The sequence below is a fragment of the Hyperoodon ampullatus genome (assembly GCF_949752795.1).
Source record: "Hyperoodon ampullatus genome assembly, chromosome: 17".
Taxonomy (NCBI): domain Eukaryota; kingdom Metazoa; phylum Chordata; class Mammalia; order Artiodactyla; family Ziphiidae; genus Hyperoodon; species Hyperoodon ampullatus.
In genome coordinates this window covers 31,712,966-31,733,541 of record NC_136930.1, presented here as the reverse complement: position 1 = coordinate 31,733,541, position 20,576 = coordinate 31,712,966, and the positions used below count along the sequence as shown (strand labels likewise).

The 20,576-nt window shown below is 35.8% G+C and overlaps 1 protein-coding gene across 1 annotated transcript in view; it reads right to left on the bottom strand.

Moving 5' to 3' along the window:
- Window positions 1-7,044: 7,044 nt before the first annotated feature.
- DECR1 (2,4-dienoyl-CoA reductase 1) overlaps window positions 7,045-20,576 on the bottom strand; it is a gene marked incomplete at its 5' end in the record, with an annotated part of 61,814 nt that continues 48,282 nt past the window's right edge. Inside the window, 4 exons of the mRNA XM_079722149.1 lie at window positions 7,045-7,201; window positions 7,304-7,366; window positions 7,828-7,974; window positions 16,352-16,424. Coding sequence (XP_079578275.1) covers window positions 7,142-7,201; window positions 7,304-7,366; window positions 7,828-7,974; window positions 16,352-16,424 — 343 coding nt within the window. The 3' untranslated portion in view covers window positions 7,045-7,141. The remainder of the gene's footprint in view (window positions 7,202-7,303; window positions 7,367-7,827; window positions 7,975-16,351; window positions 16,425-20,576) is intronic.

Genomic DNA, 20,576 nt, shown 5'->3' with positions numbered 1-20,576 from the left:
ACCTATTGCTTGAATCCACACCAATCTATTGGTTCAAGTTGATTTGATGACAAGAAAAGGCAGCACCCTACGATGCATAAATCTGTCTTATTCTACATTTGTATTTCCAACGAGTCTACTGTCAAAGAGTATGACCTTAACCCATTTTCTAAACTGTTTTCATGTGCTGCAGACAATAATTATTCTAGTAAACTGCTGTTTTTATGTCATAGTCTATGTACTATCTGATTAAATTATATATATCAGGTATCCTGGTGTTTAGTTTGCATTCTTCCTGGATTTTCTTTTTATGTAGAACTGTTCATTTCCACCAAGGGTAACTGCTGCCTCTGAAAATATTTTCTTTTCTAGCTACAACAAATCTTTTTTCTACATAATTGAATTTTAATTTAAAATTCATAGCACCCTGATTGTTGAATGTTATATCATCAATAATTTTGTGTATTCTGTGAATTCTATATTTCATGTTGAGATCAGCATTCAAAATAGTTCTATTTCTATCTGCGAATAGTTTCCAATGAGTTAAAAATAACATCTCGAGAAATGCTAATGCAATCATTTATCTTATGTAGCAAGGGTGGCTCTAAAATATTCTTTTGACCCACATCCAAGTCACAGTTTCATATATTTGTAGCTAGAATATACTATACTGGTTATAGTTGACATGTTATGGTTGGCGATTTCTCGTTTTTTAATGTGAAGCAGGGAACTATGAGAGGTGTGTCTCTCTTTTTTTTTTTTTTTTTTTGCGGTACGCGGGCCTCTCACTGTTGTGGCCTCTCCCGTTGTGGAGCACAGGCTCCGGACGTGCAGGCTCAGCGGCCATGGACTCAGGGGCCTAGTTGCTCCACGGTGGGATCTTCCCGGACCAGGGCACGAACCCGTGTCCCCTGCATCGGCAGACGGACTCTCAACCACTGCACCACCAAGGAAGCCCCAGATGTGTCTCTTTGAAATTTATAAAGTTGCTGCCAAAGAGTTAATGGTTCTGGGTCACTTTGAATGTCCCCATTCTATAAATTCTGCACTGATTTTCTCAATTCATATAAATAACAAAAAAGTGAGACATCTCTTTCCCCCAAGAATGAACAGAAAAGAGATTGCCAAAAAATAAATTTTCTCATATGATGGCAGTAGTAGACTGGCTTTGCTTCTAGTGTGTAAATGGAAGCACTGACCTTAGGCTGAATTTAACTACTAAGAATAAATAAAAAGGAAAATAACTCTAATAAGCTTGTATATTTGTTTTCTTCCTCAAAAAGTCAGTGAATACGTAGCCCATGATCAATTCAGGGGAAGTGTAGGTTACTGAAATTATTACAGCCTAGGAAATCTAAATAAATGTAAACCTGCCTGACTCAGTGCATTATTGGATGCTTCATTGAATTAATATGTGTCTCTGGCGTTAAGATTTACAAAGAAATCTCAAAAAATCCAAATATTTGTAGCTCTTTGCCCAACAGACATAATCAAATATTTCTGTATGAAAAACGTTCTCCAGAGGAATAGGAAGAATATATAGAATTTTCCTACATTTCATCTGTAGGAAAACAACTATCCATTATAAAGTATACACCATAACTAGACCAGGTTTTGTACTCTTACAATAATAGCATGGAAAAAGAAAGAAAAGCAACAAGAAAAATATCTGATAGGAGTATATCTGAGGGAACTTCCTAGAGTGCTCATAGTAATAATGGCCACGAATCCAGAACCTGGCCTATCATGGTGGACTTTAACTCCCGAGTACTACCAGGAAAAGAAATTCTTATAACTCAGCTAAATCAGTCACAATTACATATAAGTGACAGGCCAGCCCCCTGGAGCAGAGAACAGAATGAAGAATGGAAGATGAATCTGAAAAGGCAAATGTAAGATAGCTCATCTAATGCCTACCTCATATCACAAAATTCATTCCAAGTATATTATTATTAAACATAAATGGGAAGTATATGCAGACAACAAGAGAGTATCTCTAATACCTCATGCATGGAAAATTCCTTAACCAATTATGAAAAAACAGATTGAGAAATTGGACTCTATTAAGAACTCTGTTCCCAAAAATATACTATTAAGAGACTAAATTTGTTTGTAGTTTGAAAAACCAAACATCAGAGTGTGAGAAGATATTTATGTTGGCTCACAACCTTGAGAGTTCCCCAGGTGAAATCTGAAACTGGTCCCGGTACATGGAGGACAAGGAGAGACCTAAGAAAGAGTCAGACCACTCCAGATTGGTAGGTGGCAGGTTTAATAAGCAAGGAAACCTATGTACAAGGTTTGGCTTGGGTGCAAAATAAGTAGATCTCTACACCTGCCCACCAGAATCTTAAAGTTTCTAGAGCCTTTAAACTGGGTTCAGTCACGAGTTCAATCCAGATGGTCTCAACAGCACCTTACTCACTCAAGGCTACTTCCTTGAAATAGCTCTGGCTGTGGGAACGGTGGCTCAATCTACATTCCAGAATGAGGGAGTGAGTGAGGAGCCTAGATTCAGCTCTTGAGTCGACCTGCAGTCACGTCCTCTCGATGACCTCCTCCAACAATTTGTAACACTGACAAAGGTACATATCCAAAATATATAAACATTATTCCTAAAAATAATGTTTATATATAACACAACAGAAAATATATAAGAAAGTTGAATGGGCATTTCACAAATAAAAGCATATCTAAATATCCAAAATAAAAACTAATCAACTTTATTAGTAATCAAGAGAAATACAAATTAAAATAAATGAAATACTACCATGCACTCATCAGAGAGGCTAAAGTTAAAGAGATTTTTGAATGCTAAGTATTGATGAGGATGTGGCACAATGGAAATTTTTACACACTGCTTGATGGGAGGTTGTGAAGACTTCGAAAAGCTATTTGGCGGTATCTACTAAATTTGAACATACGCACACTTCACAATCCCACAATTTCACTTCTATGTTTTATTTTCACCAAAAAAAAAAAAAAAAATGCTCATAGCAGCATTATATTTGACATAGCCCAAACTAGAAACAACCCAATGTCCACCAATAGCAGAAGAAATAAATTGTGGTATATTCATACAGTGGAATGTTATGTAACAATGAAAATGCATAAGCAATTGCTACACAGATAAAAGCCAGCAATAGAAGAATACATGTTGTGTAAGTCTACTTATATAAACTTCAAAAGCAGCTTAGCTTAGAGATTACAAGTCAAGATAGTGGTTAGTTTTAGGGAGAGAAAGGGAGTAATGATGGGAGACATAAGCGAGACTTCTGGATTCCTGGTGGTATTTTGTTTCTTACCTGGTTAGCGGTTATAAAAGCATATTTACTTTGTGAAAATTCACGATTTGAGTACTTTTAGAAATCATAGGCCACTTAAAAGTTTTTAAAAATTCATGGTGTGCAAATAGGGATATAGGGAAGCCTCTCTGAAGAAGCCAGCCATATAAAGATAAGGAAAAATACATTCATAGGACAAATAAGCAGCCAGTGCAAAGGCCCTAGGTTGAACAATCCTAAGGAACAGAAAGAAAGCTGCTGTGACAGAGCCTGTGTGAGGGGAGAGTGTGTATAAGGTAGAGCAGGCAAGATCACCTATGCTAGTGTTAAGGGGCTGAGATTTTATACTAAGCGCCATTTTTCTGTCTCCAAACCCAAGGATTATTTTACTGTACAGTTGAGAAATTTAAGACCTTAGAAAAAAATTAAAGGGATTGAGGTTGAGAATGAATTTATGAAAGTCTAATAAATATTTTTATGTTCAATTACAACAAAATAAAATTGATCAAGAACACCTCCCACCCCAAAATTAATGGGCTTTTTTCCTTTGAAGAAGGATTTTGCAATAGAACTATATCTCATAAAGACCCTATTATTGTCTCTTGGTTTAAATTATGATCCCAAGAAACTGGTCCAGTTGAGCAGGAGACATGAGCTTGACTAATTATATGACCCTGGCCAAGTCACAACTTCCTTGAGCCTCAGTTCCTTTAACTATAAAATGAAGGGGTTGAGAGTACTATCTTCTAAGACTTTTCCAGCTCTAAAATTCTATTTTTCAAAGTCACTTAAATTCTCACTGCTTTAGTTTTCCACAAGAACAAAGTAACAATAGCTGTTACTCCTTACCTGAAACATTTCCTGGGGATGTCTTCATACGTTAATGCTAAGATGAGTGATACTGTTACCAATAATCCTCACTTTAATTTTCTGAGTATTAACTCTTCTGTTAACTCATTAGAAGCAGAACTCATAGAGAAGTTACTAAGTAGTGTGACAAAGTAATAATTCTTACGGTAAAACACTGATATGGTTACAGCCCAAAGGTGTTGTGTCATAAAATATAGTGACTATCCATCAATAATGTTTGTTTCTCTTTCAGACTTCCTAAGAAATTTTTCTTAGGAAGAAATTTCAGTCAAATAATATTACCATGATCTCTTTTCTGGTCCTCCCTGCCATGCTTGCAAGCTTTGCTTCTTAATTCATCATTTGTAATAACATACAATAATGAAGCAAACTCTAAGAGATGATCAACGGAAGAAAAATTTGTATACAAACTCAGACAAGTCAAAATTTTTATGATACCCCATTAAGAAGTAAAAAGACAAACAGGACATTAAGTATAGAAAAGTATTATCACTAATGATTAAATGTTTGAAGGAGCTATCAATTTTTACTTATGAAATTGGCAAATAGTTTGAAAGTGAAACTACCCCATGTTGGTAGGTATTTGTTGAAATTGGCACTAGCACACATAGCTCAGGGTTTTTTAAACCCATACAAATCTCAGGAATAGCAATTTGGAAATGTGTATCAAGGGTCTTTAAAAGCTTCATCACAGTTTTATATACTATACCAAAATTTTTTTTAACTAATTCTAAGAATAAAAAATCAAAGTATGATACATATAAACAATGAAATATAAAAAAATATTTTATTTATGAGAAACAGGATCTGACTTATCATATAATCTCAACTGTTAAAAAGAAGTAGGGAAGTTGAGAAAACATTGAGGAAAAAGCAATATTAATAAAGTTATAAAACTATAAACACTGAATATAAATTTAACCAAAAATAGGGATATGGTTATATTGGTAGAATTAGTGGATGGGGAAGAATGTATATTCCAGAAAAAAAAACAAAAAAACAAACAAAAAAAGTGGTTAAAAGAGCTGAAGATAGTTACATGGGAAGATAGCTTTGGAGCAGAGATTGCAGTAGTACTCTTCCCTATACAAATTATATAAACAAATTAGTTTCATAAAAAATAAAAATTAAATGAAAAAAGGCAAAAGGTTGAAATAAATATACCAAAGTATTAATAGAAGTTGTCTTTAGGAAGTTAGTTTTAAATTTTTTTATTCTTTTGTATTCTCACATTTTCTATGATAATCATGTCTTAAAAATCAAAGAGTAGAAAAACAGGAGGGCCTTGTCTGTAATTTGTGTGCTTTACATTTACATGGTGTTTTTGTTTCATCTCACTTAATCTTCATAACAACCCTGTGAAACAGATATTATAATCCTGAATTTTATCATGAAGAAAATAAGAAGTGATGAAACTTACAAAAGGTAATTTATATAACTACTGGCACTTTTTTTTTCCTACACCACAAGAAGTATTGATAATTTAAAAATAAAGAAGAAAGATGTAGATAGAAGAGAGGAAAACTATGGTTAGTGTTAAAGGTAAAATGGAGACTGGGTATGGTACCCCAGTGAAAGGCAAAATTATTGGAAATGTCAAGGCCACTCATTCTAAACAATTTATGTACACAATTTAATGTAACTTATGCAAAAAATTAACTGTCAATGTAATAAGGATTTGCATATCAGGCTTACAGCATATAAATTCAAACAGGAAAACTAGATTCCTTTGCAGATCTATTCAGAGGAGGTAAGATAGAAGCTGGTCCCCTCTCTTGGTAATTCAGGCAATTGCGAAAGTCAGTCTAGTGAGCATGTAATGAGTGATTCCTATGAAAGCAAAATACTGTTTTTTAATATAAACTCAAAGTTATAGCTTGAGACTGTGGCTTTCTTATTATTTGATTCTTAGGATGACAAATTAGTCAAACCAAATATGGAATGAAATGAAATTATACATAAAAATATTTTATGAGCTTTGCTCATCTTCTCTACATGAGAATATATACTTTATTTTTTTTAGCATTTCCTATTCCAGTACACTTAATTTTTTTATAACAACAATTTATTTAAAAAAATTTTTTTTTCTATTCTTTTTCAAAGTCTTTTCCCATTTAGGTTATTACAGAATATTGAGCAGAGTTCCCTGTGCTATACAGAAGGTCTCTACTGGCTACCCATCCTAAATATCACAATGTGTACATGTCAATCTGAAACTCCCAGTCTATCCCTCCCCACCTCCCCACCCCCTGGTAACCATAAATTCATAGAGAATATATATGTTAAAAGCTGAGATGGAATGCTATCTCCTAGGTGTCACTTTCTCTAAACTCTGGAGACAGATTGAATTACTTCCCCCTCCACACTATAACACTGCTGGAATATTTATCACAATGAATCATAAATAATTATTTACAGGTCTATCTATCCTGCTAGATAATGAGTTTTAAGAGGGCAAAGGCTGTAGATTGTTCATGTTTTATTCTCAGTACCAAATAAAATGTCTGGCTACAAGATAGGTCCTGGCAAGAACTTATTTGAATTAATACTGAGCTATCTAAAGAAGACAATTCATAAGTCCAATGAAAAGGAAATACACTGAAAAGACAAGAGTCCATTAGATTTACTGTAAATCCTCTACTTTCTTTTAGGCACCATCACCAAAGACATGGTTTTAATATATAATTCAAATACTACTTTCACCATTAAGTTACTCCTGATTTTTCCAGGTTACAAATATCTGTTCCTTTCTCTGCACTTCCAGTCTCGTTTCACCTCTATCAAAAGCCTTCACTCACTTTCCTCTTTTTATTTTTAAAAAATTCTTTAAAGGGACAACATCCCATCTTATTTATCTTTTAATATACAAGATCTACCTACCATTGGCCTAGCACATAATACATGCTCAATGTTTGCTATGTAAAAATTTATTAGACTTGAAAATATTCAAAAGATTATAGACAGTTTGTATAATTTCCATTATAACCAAGATGAAGGCCGGAGTAGTCTTAGGAGCCTTTCGTCTTCCTGATGAGTCCTTCTATTGTGTCCCACTGCTCCCTGGTGACCTACCACAAAAAGAAAAAGTCAATTTAATGAGTTTCTTGTGTGTGTTTAAAGCTTAGTATCCTCACTGCCAATATTATATTATACTCACAAAATGGTATTACCTTCCTCAGACTGTTGAATTCCCCTGAAATAAATACTTCCTCACCACCATCAAATCTAATTACCTGAAAAATAATAATAAAAGCTGTGAAACTAACTTCTTTTAAAAAGTTTCTGAACCATTAGTCATTTCTCCATCCTAACTGGATAGAATATTTCCTTGGCACTTTCAATCAAAGCCTAAATTTTAAGGACAAAACTGATGACTAAACCTAAATTGATTTACTCTCTTTAAAGTCCTCTCTCCATCATTTCTACAATTTCAAATTATACCCAATCTTAAAGTTCATCTTAGAGGCATGTCTACCAGAGTGATTTGCATTTAATAAAATTAATTTATCAATGAATCAATTCCATAAGCTAAACAATATATATTAATATTTCTATATTATAAATAATATACTAAATATAGCTAATTAAATATTTTAAATCATATTTACATTCAACATCGTCAGGATTGGTTCTACAATCCACCTCCCCACCCCAAATCCACCTCCCAAAAAAGTTGAGAGACAACAATGCTTACAGCTCCATTAATCCAAGAAGCATAATCACTACAAAGGAAAGCAGCAAGATTTGCAAGTTCTTCCACAGTTCCTAGCCGACCACAGGGAATTCTGTCAATCAATTCTTTCTCAAAAGCTCCAGTTGGGTCAAGACGGCTAAAGGCACCCTTAGGAATTAAGAAAATAATTAGGTTGCTTTTTTTTTTTTAATACAACCTCTTTCCTATTTAAGAAACAAAATTTGCAGTCAATGGAATGTTACTATGGCAGCCTGTTCATACCTTAGTACTTGTAAGCAACAGAGAGGTTTGCCAAATACTTCCATATTCATTTTACCCAATATTGACCTTTAAAAAACCACTAGAAAGGACACAAGGAAAAAGAAAAACTAGATTGGAGGGACTCCATGATTCTCCTCCAAGGTATTTCTAAATGGGCTTAGGAGAATACCATGCTTCATTTCCAGAACGTTTCAGCAGTGATTCAGCAGTGAGGAGGACAGGCTCTTACTGCTCCAGCCAGGAGTCAGGGCTGTGTCACTGAGGTGGGAGAGCCACATTCAGAACACTGGTACACAAGACACCTCCCAGCTCCATGTAATATCAAACGGGGAAAATCTCCCACAGATCTCCATCTAAATGCCAAGACACAGCTCCACTCAATGACCAGCAAGCTACAGTGCTGGACACCCTATGCCAAACAACTAGCAAGACAGGAACAGAGCCCCATCCATTAGCACAGAGGCTGCCGAAAATCATAATAAGGCCACAGATACCACAAAACACACCACCAGACGTGGACCTGCCCACCAGAAAGACAAGATCCAGCTTCATCCACCAGAACATAGGCACGAATTCCCTCCACCAGGGAGCCTACACAATCCACTGAACCAACCTTAGCCACTGGGGACAGACACCAAAAACAACAGAAACTAAGAACCTGCAGCCTGTGAAAAGGAGACCACAAACACAGTAAGATAAGCAAAATGAGAAGACAGAGAAACACACAGCAGATGAAGGAGCAAGGCAAAACCCCACCAGACCTAACAAATGAGGAGGAAATAGGCAGTCTACCTGAAAAAGAATTAAGAACAATGATAGTAAAGATGATCCAAAATCTTGGAAATAGAATGGAGAAAATACAAGAAATGTTTAACAAGGACCTATAAGAACTAAAGAGCAAACAAACAGAGATGAACAACACGATAAATGAAATTAAAAATTCTCTAGAAGGGATCAATAGCAAAATAACTGAGACAGAAGAACACATAAGTGACCTGGAAGATAAAATAGTGGAAATAACTACTGCAGAGCAGAATAAAGAAAAAAGAATGAAAAGAATAAAGGAGAGTCTCAGAGACCTCTGGGAAAATATTAAACGCACTAACATTCGAATTATACAGGTCCCAGAAGAAGAAGAGAAAAAGAAAGGGACTGAGAAAATATTTGAAGAGATTATAGTTGAAAACTTCCCTAATATGGGAAAGGAAATAGTTAATCAAGTCCAGGAAGCACAGTGAGTCACATACAGGATAAATCCAAGGAGAAACACGCCAAGACACATATTAATCAAACTATCAAAAATTAAATACAAAGAACAAATAAAAGCAGCAAGGGAAAAGCAACAAGTAGCACATAAGGGATCCCCATAAGGTTAACAGCTGAATTTTCAGCAGAAACTCTGCAAGCCAGACGGTAGTGGCAGGACATATTTAAAGTGATGAAATGCAAAAACCTACAACCAAGATTACTCTACCCAGCAAGGATCCCATTCAGATTTGACGGAGAAATTAAAAGCTGTACAGACAAGCAAAAGCTAAGAGAGTTCAGAACCACTAAACGAGCTTTACAACAAATGCTAAAGGAACTTCTCTAGGCAGGAAACACAAGAGAAGGGAAAAAACCTACAATAATAAACCCAAAACAATTAAGAAAATGGTAATGGGAACATACATATCAATAATTACCTTAAATGTAAATGGATTAAATGCTCCAACGAAAAGACATAGACTGGCTGAATGGATACAAAAACAAGACCCATTTATATGCTGTCTACAAGAGACCCACTTCAGACCTAAGGACGCATACAGACTGAAAATGAAGGGATGGAAAAAGATATTCCATGCAAATGGAAATCAAAAGAAAGCTGGAGTAGCAATTGTCATATCAGACAAAATAGACTTTAAAACAAATACTATTACAAAAGACAAAGAAGGACACTACATAATGATCAAGGGATCAATCCAAGAAGAAGATATAACAATTACAAATATTTATGCACCCAACATTGGAGCACATCAATACATAAGGCAAATACTAACAGCCATAAAAGGGGAAATCGACAGTAACACAATCATAGTAGGGGACTTTAACACCTCACTTTCACCAATGAACAGATCATCCAAAATGAAGATAAACAAGGAAACACAAGCTTTAAATGATACATTAAACAAGATGGACTCAATTGATATTTATAGGATATTCCATCCAAAAACAACAAAATACACATTCTTCTCAAGGGCTCATGGAACATTCTCCAGGATAGATCATATCTTGGGTCACAAATCAAGCCTTGGTAAATTTAAGAAAATTGAAATCATATCAAGTATCTTTTCTGACCACGCTATGAGACTAGATATCAGTTACACAAAAAAATCTTTAAGAAATACAAACACGTGGAGGCTAAACAACACACTACTTAATAAGCAAGAGATCATTGAAGAAACCAAAGAGAAAATCAAAAAATACCTAGAAACAAATGACAATGAAAACACAACGACCCAAAACCTATGGGATGCAGCAAAAGCAGTTCTGAGAGGGAAGTTTATAGCTATACAAGCCTATATTAAGAAATAAGAAATATCTCAAATAAACAACCTGAACTTACACCTAAAGCAGTTAGAGAAAGAAGAACAAAAAACAACCAACGTTAGCAGAAGGAAAGAAATCGTAAAGATCAGATCAGAAATAAATAAAAAAGAAATGAAGGAAATGATAGTGAAGGTCAATAAAACTAAAAGCTGGTTCTTTGAGAAGATAAACAAAATTGATAAACCATTAGCCAAACTTATCAAGAAAAAAAGGGAGAAGACTCAGATGAATAGAATTAGAATGAAAAAGGAGAAGTAACAATTGACACTTCAGAAATACAAAGGATCATGAGAGATTACTGCAAGCAACTCTATGCCAATAAAATGGACAACCTGGAAGAAATGGACAAATTCTTAGAAATGCACAGCCTTCTGAGACTGAACCAAGCAGAAATAGAAAATATGAACAGACCAACACAAGCACTGTAATTGAAACTGTGATTAAAAATCTTCCAACGGGGCTTCCCTGGTGGCGCAGTGGTTGAGAGCCCGCCTGCCGATGCAGGGGACATGGGTTCTTGCCCTGGTCCGGGAAGATCCCACATGCCACGGAGCGGCTGGGCCCGTGAGCCATGGCCACTGAGCCTGCACATCTGGAGCCTGTGTTCCGCAACGGGAGAGGCCACAACAGTGAGAGGCCCACGTATGGCAAAAAAAAAAAAAAAAAAAAAAATCTTCCAACAAACAAAAGCCCAGGACCAGATGGCTTCACAGGCGAATTCTATCAAACATTTCGAGAAGAGCTAACACCTATCCTTCTCAAACTCTTCCAAAATATAGCAGAGGGAGGAACACTCCAAAACTCATTCTACAAGGCCACCATCACTCTGATACCAAAACCAGACAAAGATGTCACAATGAAAGAAAACTAGAGGCCAATATCACTGATTAACATAGATGTAAAAATCAACAAAATACTAGCAAACAGAATCCAACAGCACATTAAAAGGATCATACATTATGATCAAGTGGGGTTTATCCCAGGAATGCAAGGATTCTTCAATATACGCAAATCAATCAACGTGATACACCATATTAACAAACTGAAGAAGAAAAACCACATGATCATCTCAATAGATGCAGAGAAAGCTTTCGACAAAATTCAACACCCATTTATGATAAAAACCCTCCATAAAGTAGGCATAGAGGGGACTGTCCTCAACATAATAAAGGCCAGATATGACAAATCCACAGCCAACATCATCCTTAATAGTGAAAAACTGAAACCATTTCCACTAAGATCAGGAACAAGATAAGGTTGCCAAATCTCACCACTATTATTCAACATAGTTTTGGAAGTTTTAGCCACAGCAATCAGAGAAGAAAAAGAAATAAAAGGAATACAAATTGGAAAAGAAGTAAAGCTGTCACTGTTTGCAGGTGACATGATACTATACTTACAGAATCCTAAAGATGCTACCAGAAAACTGCTAGAGCTAATCAATGAATTTGGTAAAGTAGCAGGATACAAAATTAATGCACAGAAATCTCTGGCATTTCTATACATTAATGATGAAAAATCAGAAAGTGATATTAAGAAAACACTCCCATTTATCACTGCAACAAAGGAATAAAATATCTAGGAATAAACCTACCTAAGGAGACAAAAGACCAGTATGCAGAAAATTATAAAACACTGGTGAAAGAAATTAAAGATGATTCAAATACATTGAGAGATATACCATGTTCTTGGATTGGAAGAATCAACAATGTGAAAAATGGTTCTACTACCCAAAGCAATCTACAGATTCAATGCAATCCCTATCAAACTACCAATGGCATTCTTCACAGAACTAGGACAAAAAAATTCACAATTTGCATGGAAACACAAAAGACTCCGAATAGCCAAAGCAATCTTGAGAACGAAAAACGGAGCTGGAGATATCAGGGTCCCTGACTTCAGACTATACTACAAAGCTACAGTAATCAAGACAGTATGGTATGGGCACAAAAACAGAAATATAGATCAATGGAACAGGATAGAAAGCCCAGAGGTAAACCCATGCACATATGGTCACCTTATCTTTGATAAAGGAGGCAAGAATATACAGTGGAGAAAAGACAGCCTCTTCAATAAGTGGTGCTGGGAAAACTGGACAGCTACATGTAAAAGGATGAAATTTGAACACTCCCTAACACCACACACAAAAATAAACCCTAAATGGATTAAAGATCTAAATGTAAGGCCAGACACCATCAAACTCTAGGGGAAAACACAGGCAGAACACTCTATGACATAAATCACCGCAAGATCCTTTTTGATCCACCTCCTAGAGAAATGGAAATAAAAACAAAAATAAACAAATGGGACCTAATGAAACTTAAAAGTTTTTTCACAGCAAGGGAAACAATAAACAAGATGAAAAGACAACCCTCAGAATGGGAGAAAATATTTGCAAATGAAGCAACTGACAAAGGATTAATCTCCAAAACATACAAGTGACTCATGCAGCTCAATATCAAAAAAACAAACAACCCAATCCAAAAAATGGGCAGAAGACCTAGACATTTCTCCAAAGAAGATATGCAGATTGCCAATAAACACATGAAAGAATGCTCAACATCATTAATCATTAGAGAAATGCCAATCAAAACTACAATGCGATATCATCTCACACCAGTCAGAATGGCCATCATCAGAAAATCTACAAACAGGGCTTCCCTGGTGGTGCAGTGGTTGAGAATCTGCCTGCTAATGCAGGGGACACGGGTTCGAGCCCTGGTCTGGGAGGATCCCACACGCCGTGGAGCAACTAGGCCCGTGAGCCACAACTACTGAGCCTGCGCATCTGGAGCCTGTGCTCCACAACAAGAGAGTCCGTGATAGTGAGAGGCCCACATACCATGATGAAGAGTGGCCCCAGCTTGCCACAACTAAAGAAAGCCCTCGTGCAGAAAAGAAGACCCAACACAGCAAAAATAAATAAATTAATTAATAAACTCCTACCCCCAACATCTTAAAAAAAAAAAAAAGGGGAAGCATCTTTAAACTCTCCTTAAAAAAAAAAAAATCTACAGACAATAAATGCTGGAGAGGGTGTGGAGAAAAGGGAACCCTCTTGCACTGTTGGTGGGAATGTAAATTGATACAGCCACTATGGAGAACAGTATGGAGGTTCCTTAAAAAACTAAAAATAGAACTACCATATGACCCAGCAATCCCACTACTGGGCATATACCCTGAGAAAACCATAATTCAAAAAGAGTCATGTAGCAAAATGTTCATTGAATCTCTATTTACAATAGCCAGGGCATGGAAGCAACCTAAGTGTGTCCATCAACTGATGAATGGATAAAGAAGATGTGGCACATATATACAATGGAATATTACTCAGCCATAAAAAGGAACGAAACTGAGTTATTTGTAGTGAGGTGGATGGACATAGAGTCTGCCATACAGAGTGAAGTCAGAAAGAGAAAAATAAATACTGTATGCTAACACATATATATGGAATCAAAAAAAAAAAAAAAGGTCTGAAGAACCTAGGGGTAAGACGGGAATAAAGATGCAGACCTACTAGAGAATGGACTTGCAGATACAGGGAGGGGGACGGGTAAGCTGGGACACAGTGAGAGAGTGGCATGGACATATATACACTATGAAACATAAAATAGATAGCTAGTGGGAAGGAGCTGCATAGCACAGGGAGATCAGCTCGGTGCTTTGTGACCACCTAGAGGGGTGGGATAGGGAGGGTAGGAGCGAGGGAGATGTAAGAGGGAAGAGATATGGGGACATATTTATAACTGATGCACTTTGTTATAAAGCAGAAACTGACACCATTGTTAAGCAGTTATACTCTAATAAAGATGTTTAAAAAAACACTAGAAAATATAACTTTTACCTTAGTTTCTTCATATGTATAATGAGGATGCCTGTCTTAGCTATCTTACAAAATTGTTGTCTGAGAAATGAGAAAATGCATATGAAAGTACTCCGAAATATGTACAAATTTAGTGTGGTGGAGGTAGGGCTGCTACTGTCATTTGATTTAGTAAACACAGGAAAATGATTCAAGTAGGAAATATTTAAGAGGAAATTCCTTTTCTTCTCCTTTCTTCTCAAAATAATAGAAAAGGAAGAAAAAAGTATGTAGGTATATTAAATTCAAGTAGATTCCAGAGAGAGAAAAACCATAACTAAATTTGCCAAACAATTTCTGCCTTCTGTTAATGATAAAAAGGAGCAGACCAAGATAAAGTATGCATGCGTGTTGATTAATAAGAATAATTGGCTTTTTCTCTACCAGTGCCTGGAAGTCTAGGTGACAACTCTCTTCAGTAACACAGATATGAGACATAGCAAGCACACACAGGCTCCTTGTGAGCACTTCAGCTCTCCCTAGGCAGGTATAAAGCATCAAAGACAAACGGTAGACAAAGGTCCCAATCCTGGTTCTATCAGTGCTTGCTAGAGAGTTTCTATATTTCAATTTTCTTTTAATCTCTTTAAAACTATATGCATGTTATTTGCATAAAACTTACACCTATATTGCTAGACTAAAAGCTCCTTGATGGCAAGCATCTGTCACAAATGTTTTTGTATCTTTCTTATTAGCACCTTTGCATACAGAAGGCACTCAGTAAATACATGTTAAATAAATAACAAAATGCAGATGATCTTTCCTAGATACTGAGGTCCTAGAAAGAAGTTTCTATGACTATATATAAGATAGTGCTTAGCACAGTGCTATTCTGAATCATGTGTTTTAATATGTGCCTTTGAATTATTTTTCCATTAATTTTATTATTTTTTATTACAGAAGTGCCAAACAAATAAGTATTCAGTCAAGTTTCACTCACTCAGGTAGTTTTTCTTTCCATTTTCCACGCTTCAAACTGCTAAATAAATTAATACAACCATCTCCATATTAATATTTAATACCCCAGAACCATCTACAAGCCAAATACTCCTTTGCATTATTTTCAGTTTATACAACAGAAGCAACTTAGCAAATTTCACCTGGGCCTTCAAAGAAACATCCCAGTTGGGATTATAAATTCTTGCTTTACAGGGGAACAAAAAGAAGCATGAGAGTGAAGTCATTTGGGGTAATGTGAGAGAACAGAGAACCTGTGAACCTTTTAAGCAACATCTGTAACAGCATTAGTGATAATTATGAGTTGCAATATCTGATTTCAGGTGAAATGCATGCCATCAGAAGGATTTTTAATCAGAGAGACATGGGAATTAGAAGATGTGCATAACAGCGTTTGAAAGTGAAAAGCCACAGACATGTGTCAAAGAAAGTGTTGCCTATAACAAGACCAAGCTTATATGATAAATTTCTAAAGCATCTCTTAAATTTAAAATATAGTTACATTTCCATTTTAAAAAAGGATGTCAAAGTAAGAACCTTTAAAATATAGTAAAAATTAAGAAATATAACACAATAACAGATCATTAAAGCAAATCAGACAAAATGCCAAAATTGATGGCATAAAAGATCCCAGAAAGATTACAACACTGAAATAGACCTTATCAAGGAGTTGTATAGCTGCTGTATTCTTGCCCATCTCCTTATTTCTTATGTTGGATAATGGCAAAACCCTCTTGCCTTCCACCAGGGCTCCAAACTAAGGTATCATGGAAAATCCTGCACACATCAGAATCTATCTACTATCTTTCACGCCTTAATCACTCAAAATGTGATCATAAGCAAACCAAAACTTACTTTGGTTTTTATAGGCCCCGGTTGAATCACGTTGAATCTCATTCCATATTTACCCCATTCAGCTGCAAGAGACCTAAAAATTAAAATAAACAACACAGATTCTAAAATATCATACTATATATTAAAAATACTAATAACCAAGACTGCATGCTTATTAAATGCCAGAGACTACAACTCCAATAGGTAGGTACTATTATTATCCCCCCTGTTACAGACAAGGAAACTGAGGCACAGAGAAGTTAAATCATTTGCTCTGGGTCATATGGCTAGTGAGTCAACCTGTAGCAGTCTAGCTCTAGAGTTTGTGCCCTTAATCACACTCTGCTGTACTATCTACCATTTACATTTTAGTGTCCTTAAGCACTAGGCTAGATGACCTACTATTCACATTTTGAACGAAGTCCAATATCAATACACACCTTTGAAAAGGGTATCGTTATTTAGCATAAAGAAGGAAGAGATTCACGTCTCTCCCACATTTTCTGGAGTTCAGTCCTGCACTTATAAAGTTCAACGTAACTTTACTCATAGTACATTAGATTACAATGTTTGCAACATTACAAGTGCCTTAATTGAGTAAGAGATGGATTACATAGATTTAAAATATTAACCATATCATGTCTAACTAGGCTTAATACAATTGTTGAACTGAGCTAAAAAGGAAATAAGAATCTAAAAGAATCTTGCTAAATGCCCTGAAGCAAAATAGAACTCTAATAGCAAACATGAAACCCTGAAGAAGCAACCTGTTTTAAAAGCCTACTTGGGACTTCCCTGGTGGTGCAGTGGTTAAGAATCTGCCTGCCAATGCAGGGGACACGGGTTCGAGCTCTGCTCCGAGAAGATCCCACATGCCGTGGAGCAACTAAGCCCATGTGCCACAACTACTGAGCCTGAGCTCTAGACCCCAAGAGCCACAACTACTGAGCCTGAGCTCTAGACCCCAAGAGCCACAACTACTGAGCCTGAGTGCCACAATTACTGAAGCCCATGCGCCTAGAGCCCGTGCTCCGCAACAAGAGAAGCCACTGCAATGAGAAACCCGTGCACCGCAACAAAGAGTAGCCCCCACTCGCTGCAACAAGAGAAAGCCCATGCGCAGCAATGAAGACCCAATGCAGCCAAAAATAAATTTTAAAAAAAGCTTACTTGATATGTCTAACTTTTATTACCTAAACTTATTTTAGAAATTTATATTCATATGTATATTTGCATGCATATATACTTAATCTACTTTCAAAAAATGATTTAATGTAACTTAAGGAATACATATAATGCAAATGAAGAAGATAAAATTACTTGAAAAGAAAGAAAACAAACAAAACAAGGATAAGGAAATATAAAGAAGTCGAGAATGAAACTTATAACTAAATGTATTGTGATATTCCATATAATTATAATAGGTAGGTCAAAAACTTGTATCTACTCCTTCCATGATGCTATGCAAAAGGTAAGCCTAATCAGTTACACAATTCACACTGCCCAAAACGAAAAAAGCAAGCTAATCTCTCTGGAAAAACACAATTGTTTCCGACAAAAAAATTTAATAAAACATTTCTTCCAAGAAAACGTATAAAAGGAAAATTGTGTAGTATAGTAATGTCCTTAAGACACTGTATCCTTGCAATAGATACAAAGGGATAAGTTTTGTGTAATTATAAGATCTCCATTAACATAAGCTCTATGTAATTATAAGATAATCACTAAGATAAGCATTAACATTAACAATGCTTTATAAAGCAATGTTTTATAAAGCATAACATAAGCTCTATGTAATTATAAGATAATCACTAAGCAATGTTTTATAAATGTTTTATAAAGCATAACATAAGCTCTATGTAATTATAAGATAATCACTAAGATAAACATTACAATGTTTTATAAAGCATAACATAAGCTCTATGTAATAAGATAATCACTAAGATAAGCATTAACACTAAGATAACACTAAGATAAGCATTAACATTAACAATGTTTTATAAAGCAATGTTTTATAAGGCACTGTGTTCCAAGTACAGTCTGTTAATCTGATTAATCCACTGGTGCATTTTAGAGAAATGGGCTGCATCTCTTTCAGGCAAATCATACATAAAAACTGCTTTTCTGAGTGATACCTTTGACAGAGTCCAAGACCATACCTACCCTGGGTATGTACTTGTAGTGCACCTACTAGATTGCTAGGGAAGTAGTAGCAGTGTGTCTTAACAGAATTACTGAGCTGAGCAGAGTTTACAGCATTCTGTGAAAAACTGCCCAAGTTATTAAGGAAACTGGCTTAAGAGGAAAAGCCATGCTATCTCTATTCATAGGTGCAGCAGATAAATGTGTTCTAGTGCTAGCTCTTTTAACCTAGTTTATATTCTCAAGATCTGTTGTAACATGAGGAATCCACCTCACTGGCTCACTCTGCATGTTAAGATGCTAAGTACAGTATCCTCAATAATGTTAACCATTATTGTTTTTCAATCAACAGGTGTTTATTGTGAGCTTACTATATGCCAATACCCTCAAATAAAGAAAGGCAGCCCTGCTTTCAGGAGATGGTCCCTCTCTCAAGAGAGGTCACTTTAGTTGTGTAATGAACTAGATACTACTATCCTGGAAACTGTGTAATATGTGCTAAGACTACTTAAAGGAAGAAGTATCTATGCCTTCCTGAAGTACATGGAAGGCTTCCCTCAGGAGGTGATAATTGTGCTGACACTTGAAGAAGGATTAGGAGTTTTTTGTGGGAGTAAGGGGGAAAGAAGAGGATGGGAGATATTAGAAGGTAGGGTGGAGAAAAGAAGACAGCCCGGGCATATGGGCCAGTGTGAGTAAAGGACAAAGGCATAAACAACATGCAGTATTCAGGGACCTACAAGACCTTATCTGGTATCACTGTGTACTACAAAATATGAAAGAGGGCTGATGGGAACACGGGCTGGGGAGGAAGGTACACATTTACTGAGCATCTGCTATGTGCAATTCACTATACAGTAATACCAAAAAAGCAGCACAGAATCATAGTCCTTAAAAGACATGAAATTGAAACCTCCAACAAGAGTCAAAGATCTCGACAAAACAAATATTGTACAAATGGTGCCAAAATAGTCAAGTTCAAATCCCTTATTTCCAATACCATTTGACCTTAAAAAAACCCCCAAAAACGGTAATTATCTCTATCCAAACTAAACTGCTGAGTAAAGTATAACTTCTTTGTATCTCAAACAAATGTGTATTACTGGTTTAAATGTTAAAAAGAATCTTGAGACTACTCGAAAAAGAGAACAATTATGTAGTTCTACAAGAACTAAGCACAGCTATGTACCCGATCTTGCTGAGCAATGAGTATACAAAGACGAATAAGATATGCTTTCTTCTCTCACAGAACACTCATTCTAGTGGGGAAGTCATATAGCTTTAATGACATGTTAAAAATAGTCTACAATGCCCTTCTCTGTGCCCCTTCATTTTAGAATCTACAACACTGGATGGCATTTATTAATGTGTTAGTCTTCTCACTAGATTGGAATAAACAAAGTTTTAAGGGTGCAAAGAGTAGAGAATGGTTAATTCTCTTCTAGAGAAATGAAAGAAAATACCCCAGAGGAGGTGATACAAACGCCCTGAAGGGAGGCAAAATACCACAGCAAATTCCAACAACAGCATAACCCAGGCATAGAGATATAAAAATGCGTGGTGTGTTTAAGAAAATATAGAGCACAGGAATGATGGTCATTAAAAGCACAGGAATAATGGTAAAAGAATGCAAGTTCAGGTGAGAATGAGGACTGTTCTATTTCCATCACTATCATATCCCTGTATCCCATGTACACAAAAGATGCACAATAAATATTTATCAAATAAGTCAATGAATAAAGAAAGGCCAGAGACAAGTCTGTTTAGAATACCATATTTAGTTTTGGCTTTTATTCCGAAGAGTAATAGAAAAATGATATTAGGTTTTTAGCTAGGCATTATAATAAGCAGATATACATTTCTAGAAAGATGAGTCTGGTGGGAATGTGAATAAAAAATAAAGAGAAAAGAAACTGGTAGCAGAGAAACATATTATGGGGTTATTACAGTAAGCAAGACAAGCAATAATAAGACCTTACATTACAACTAAGACAGTGGAAAAGGCCAATGGGGAACGGATTCAAAAAGCAATCATATGCTGCTGAGAAAAGGCCAAAAGAGCTGACAAGTGGTCACGGCCTATGTTAGTTCTATTAATCTTGTA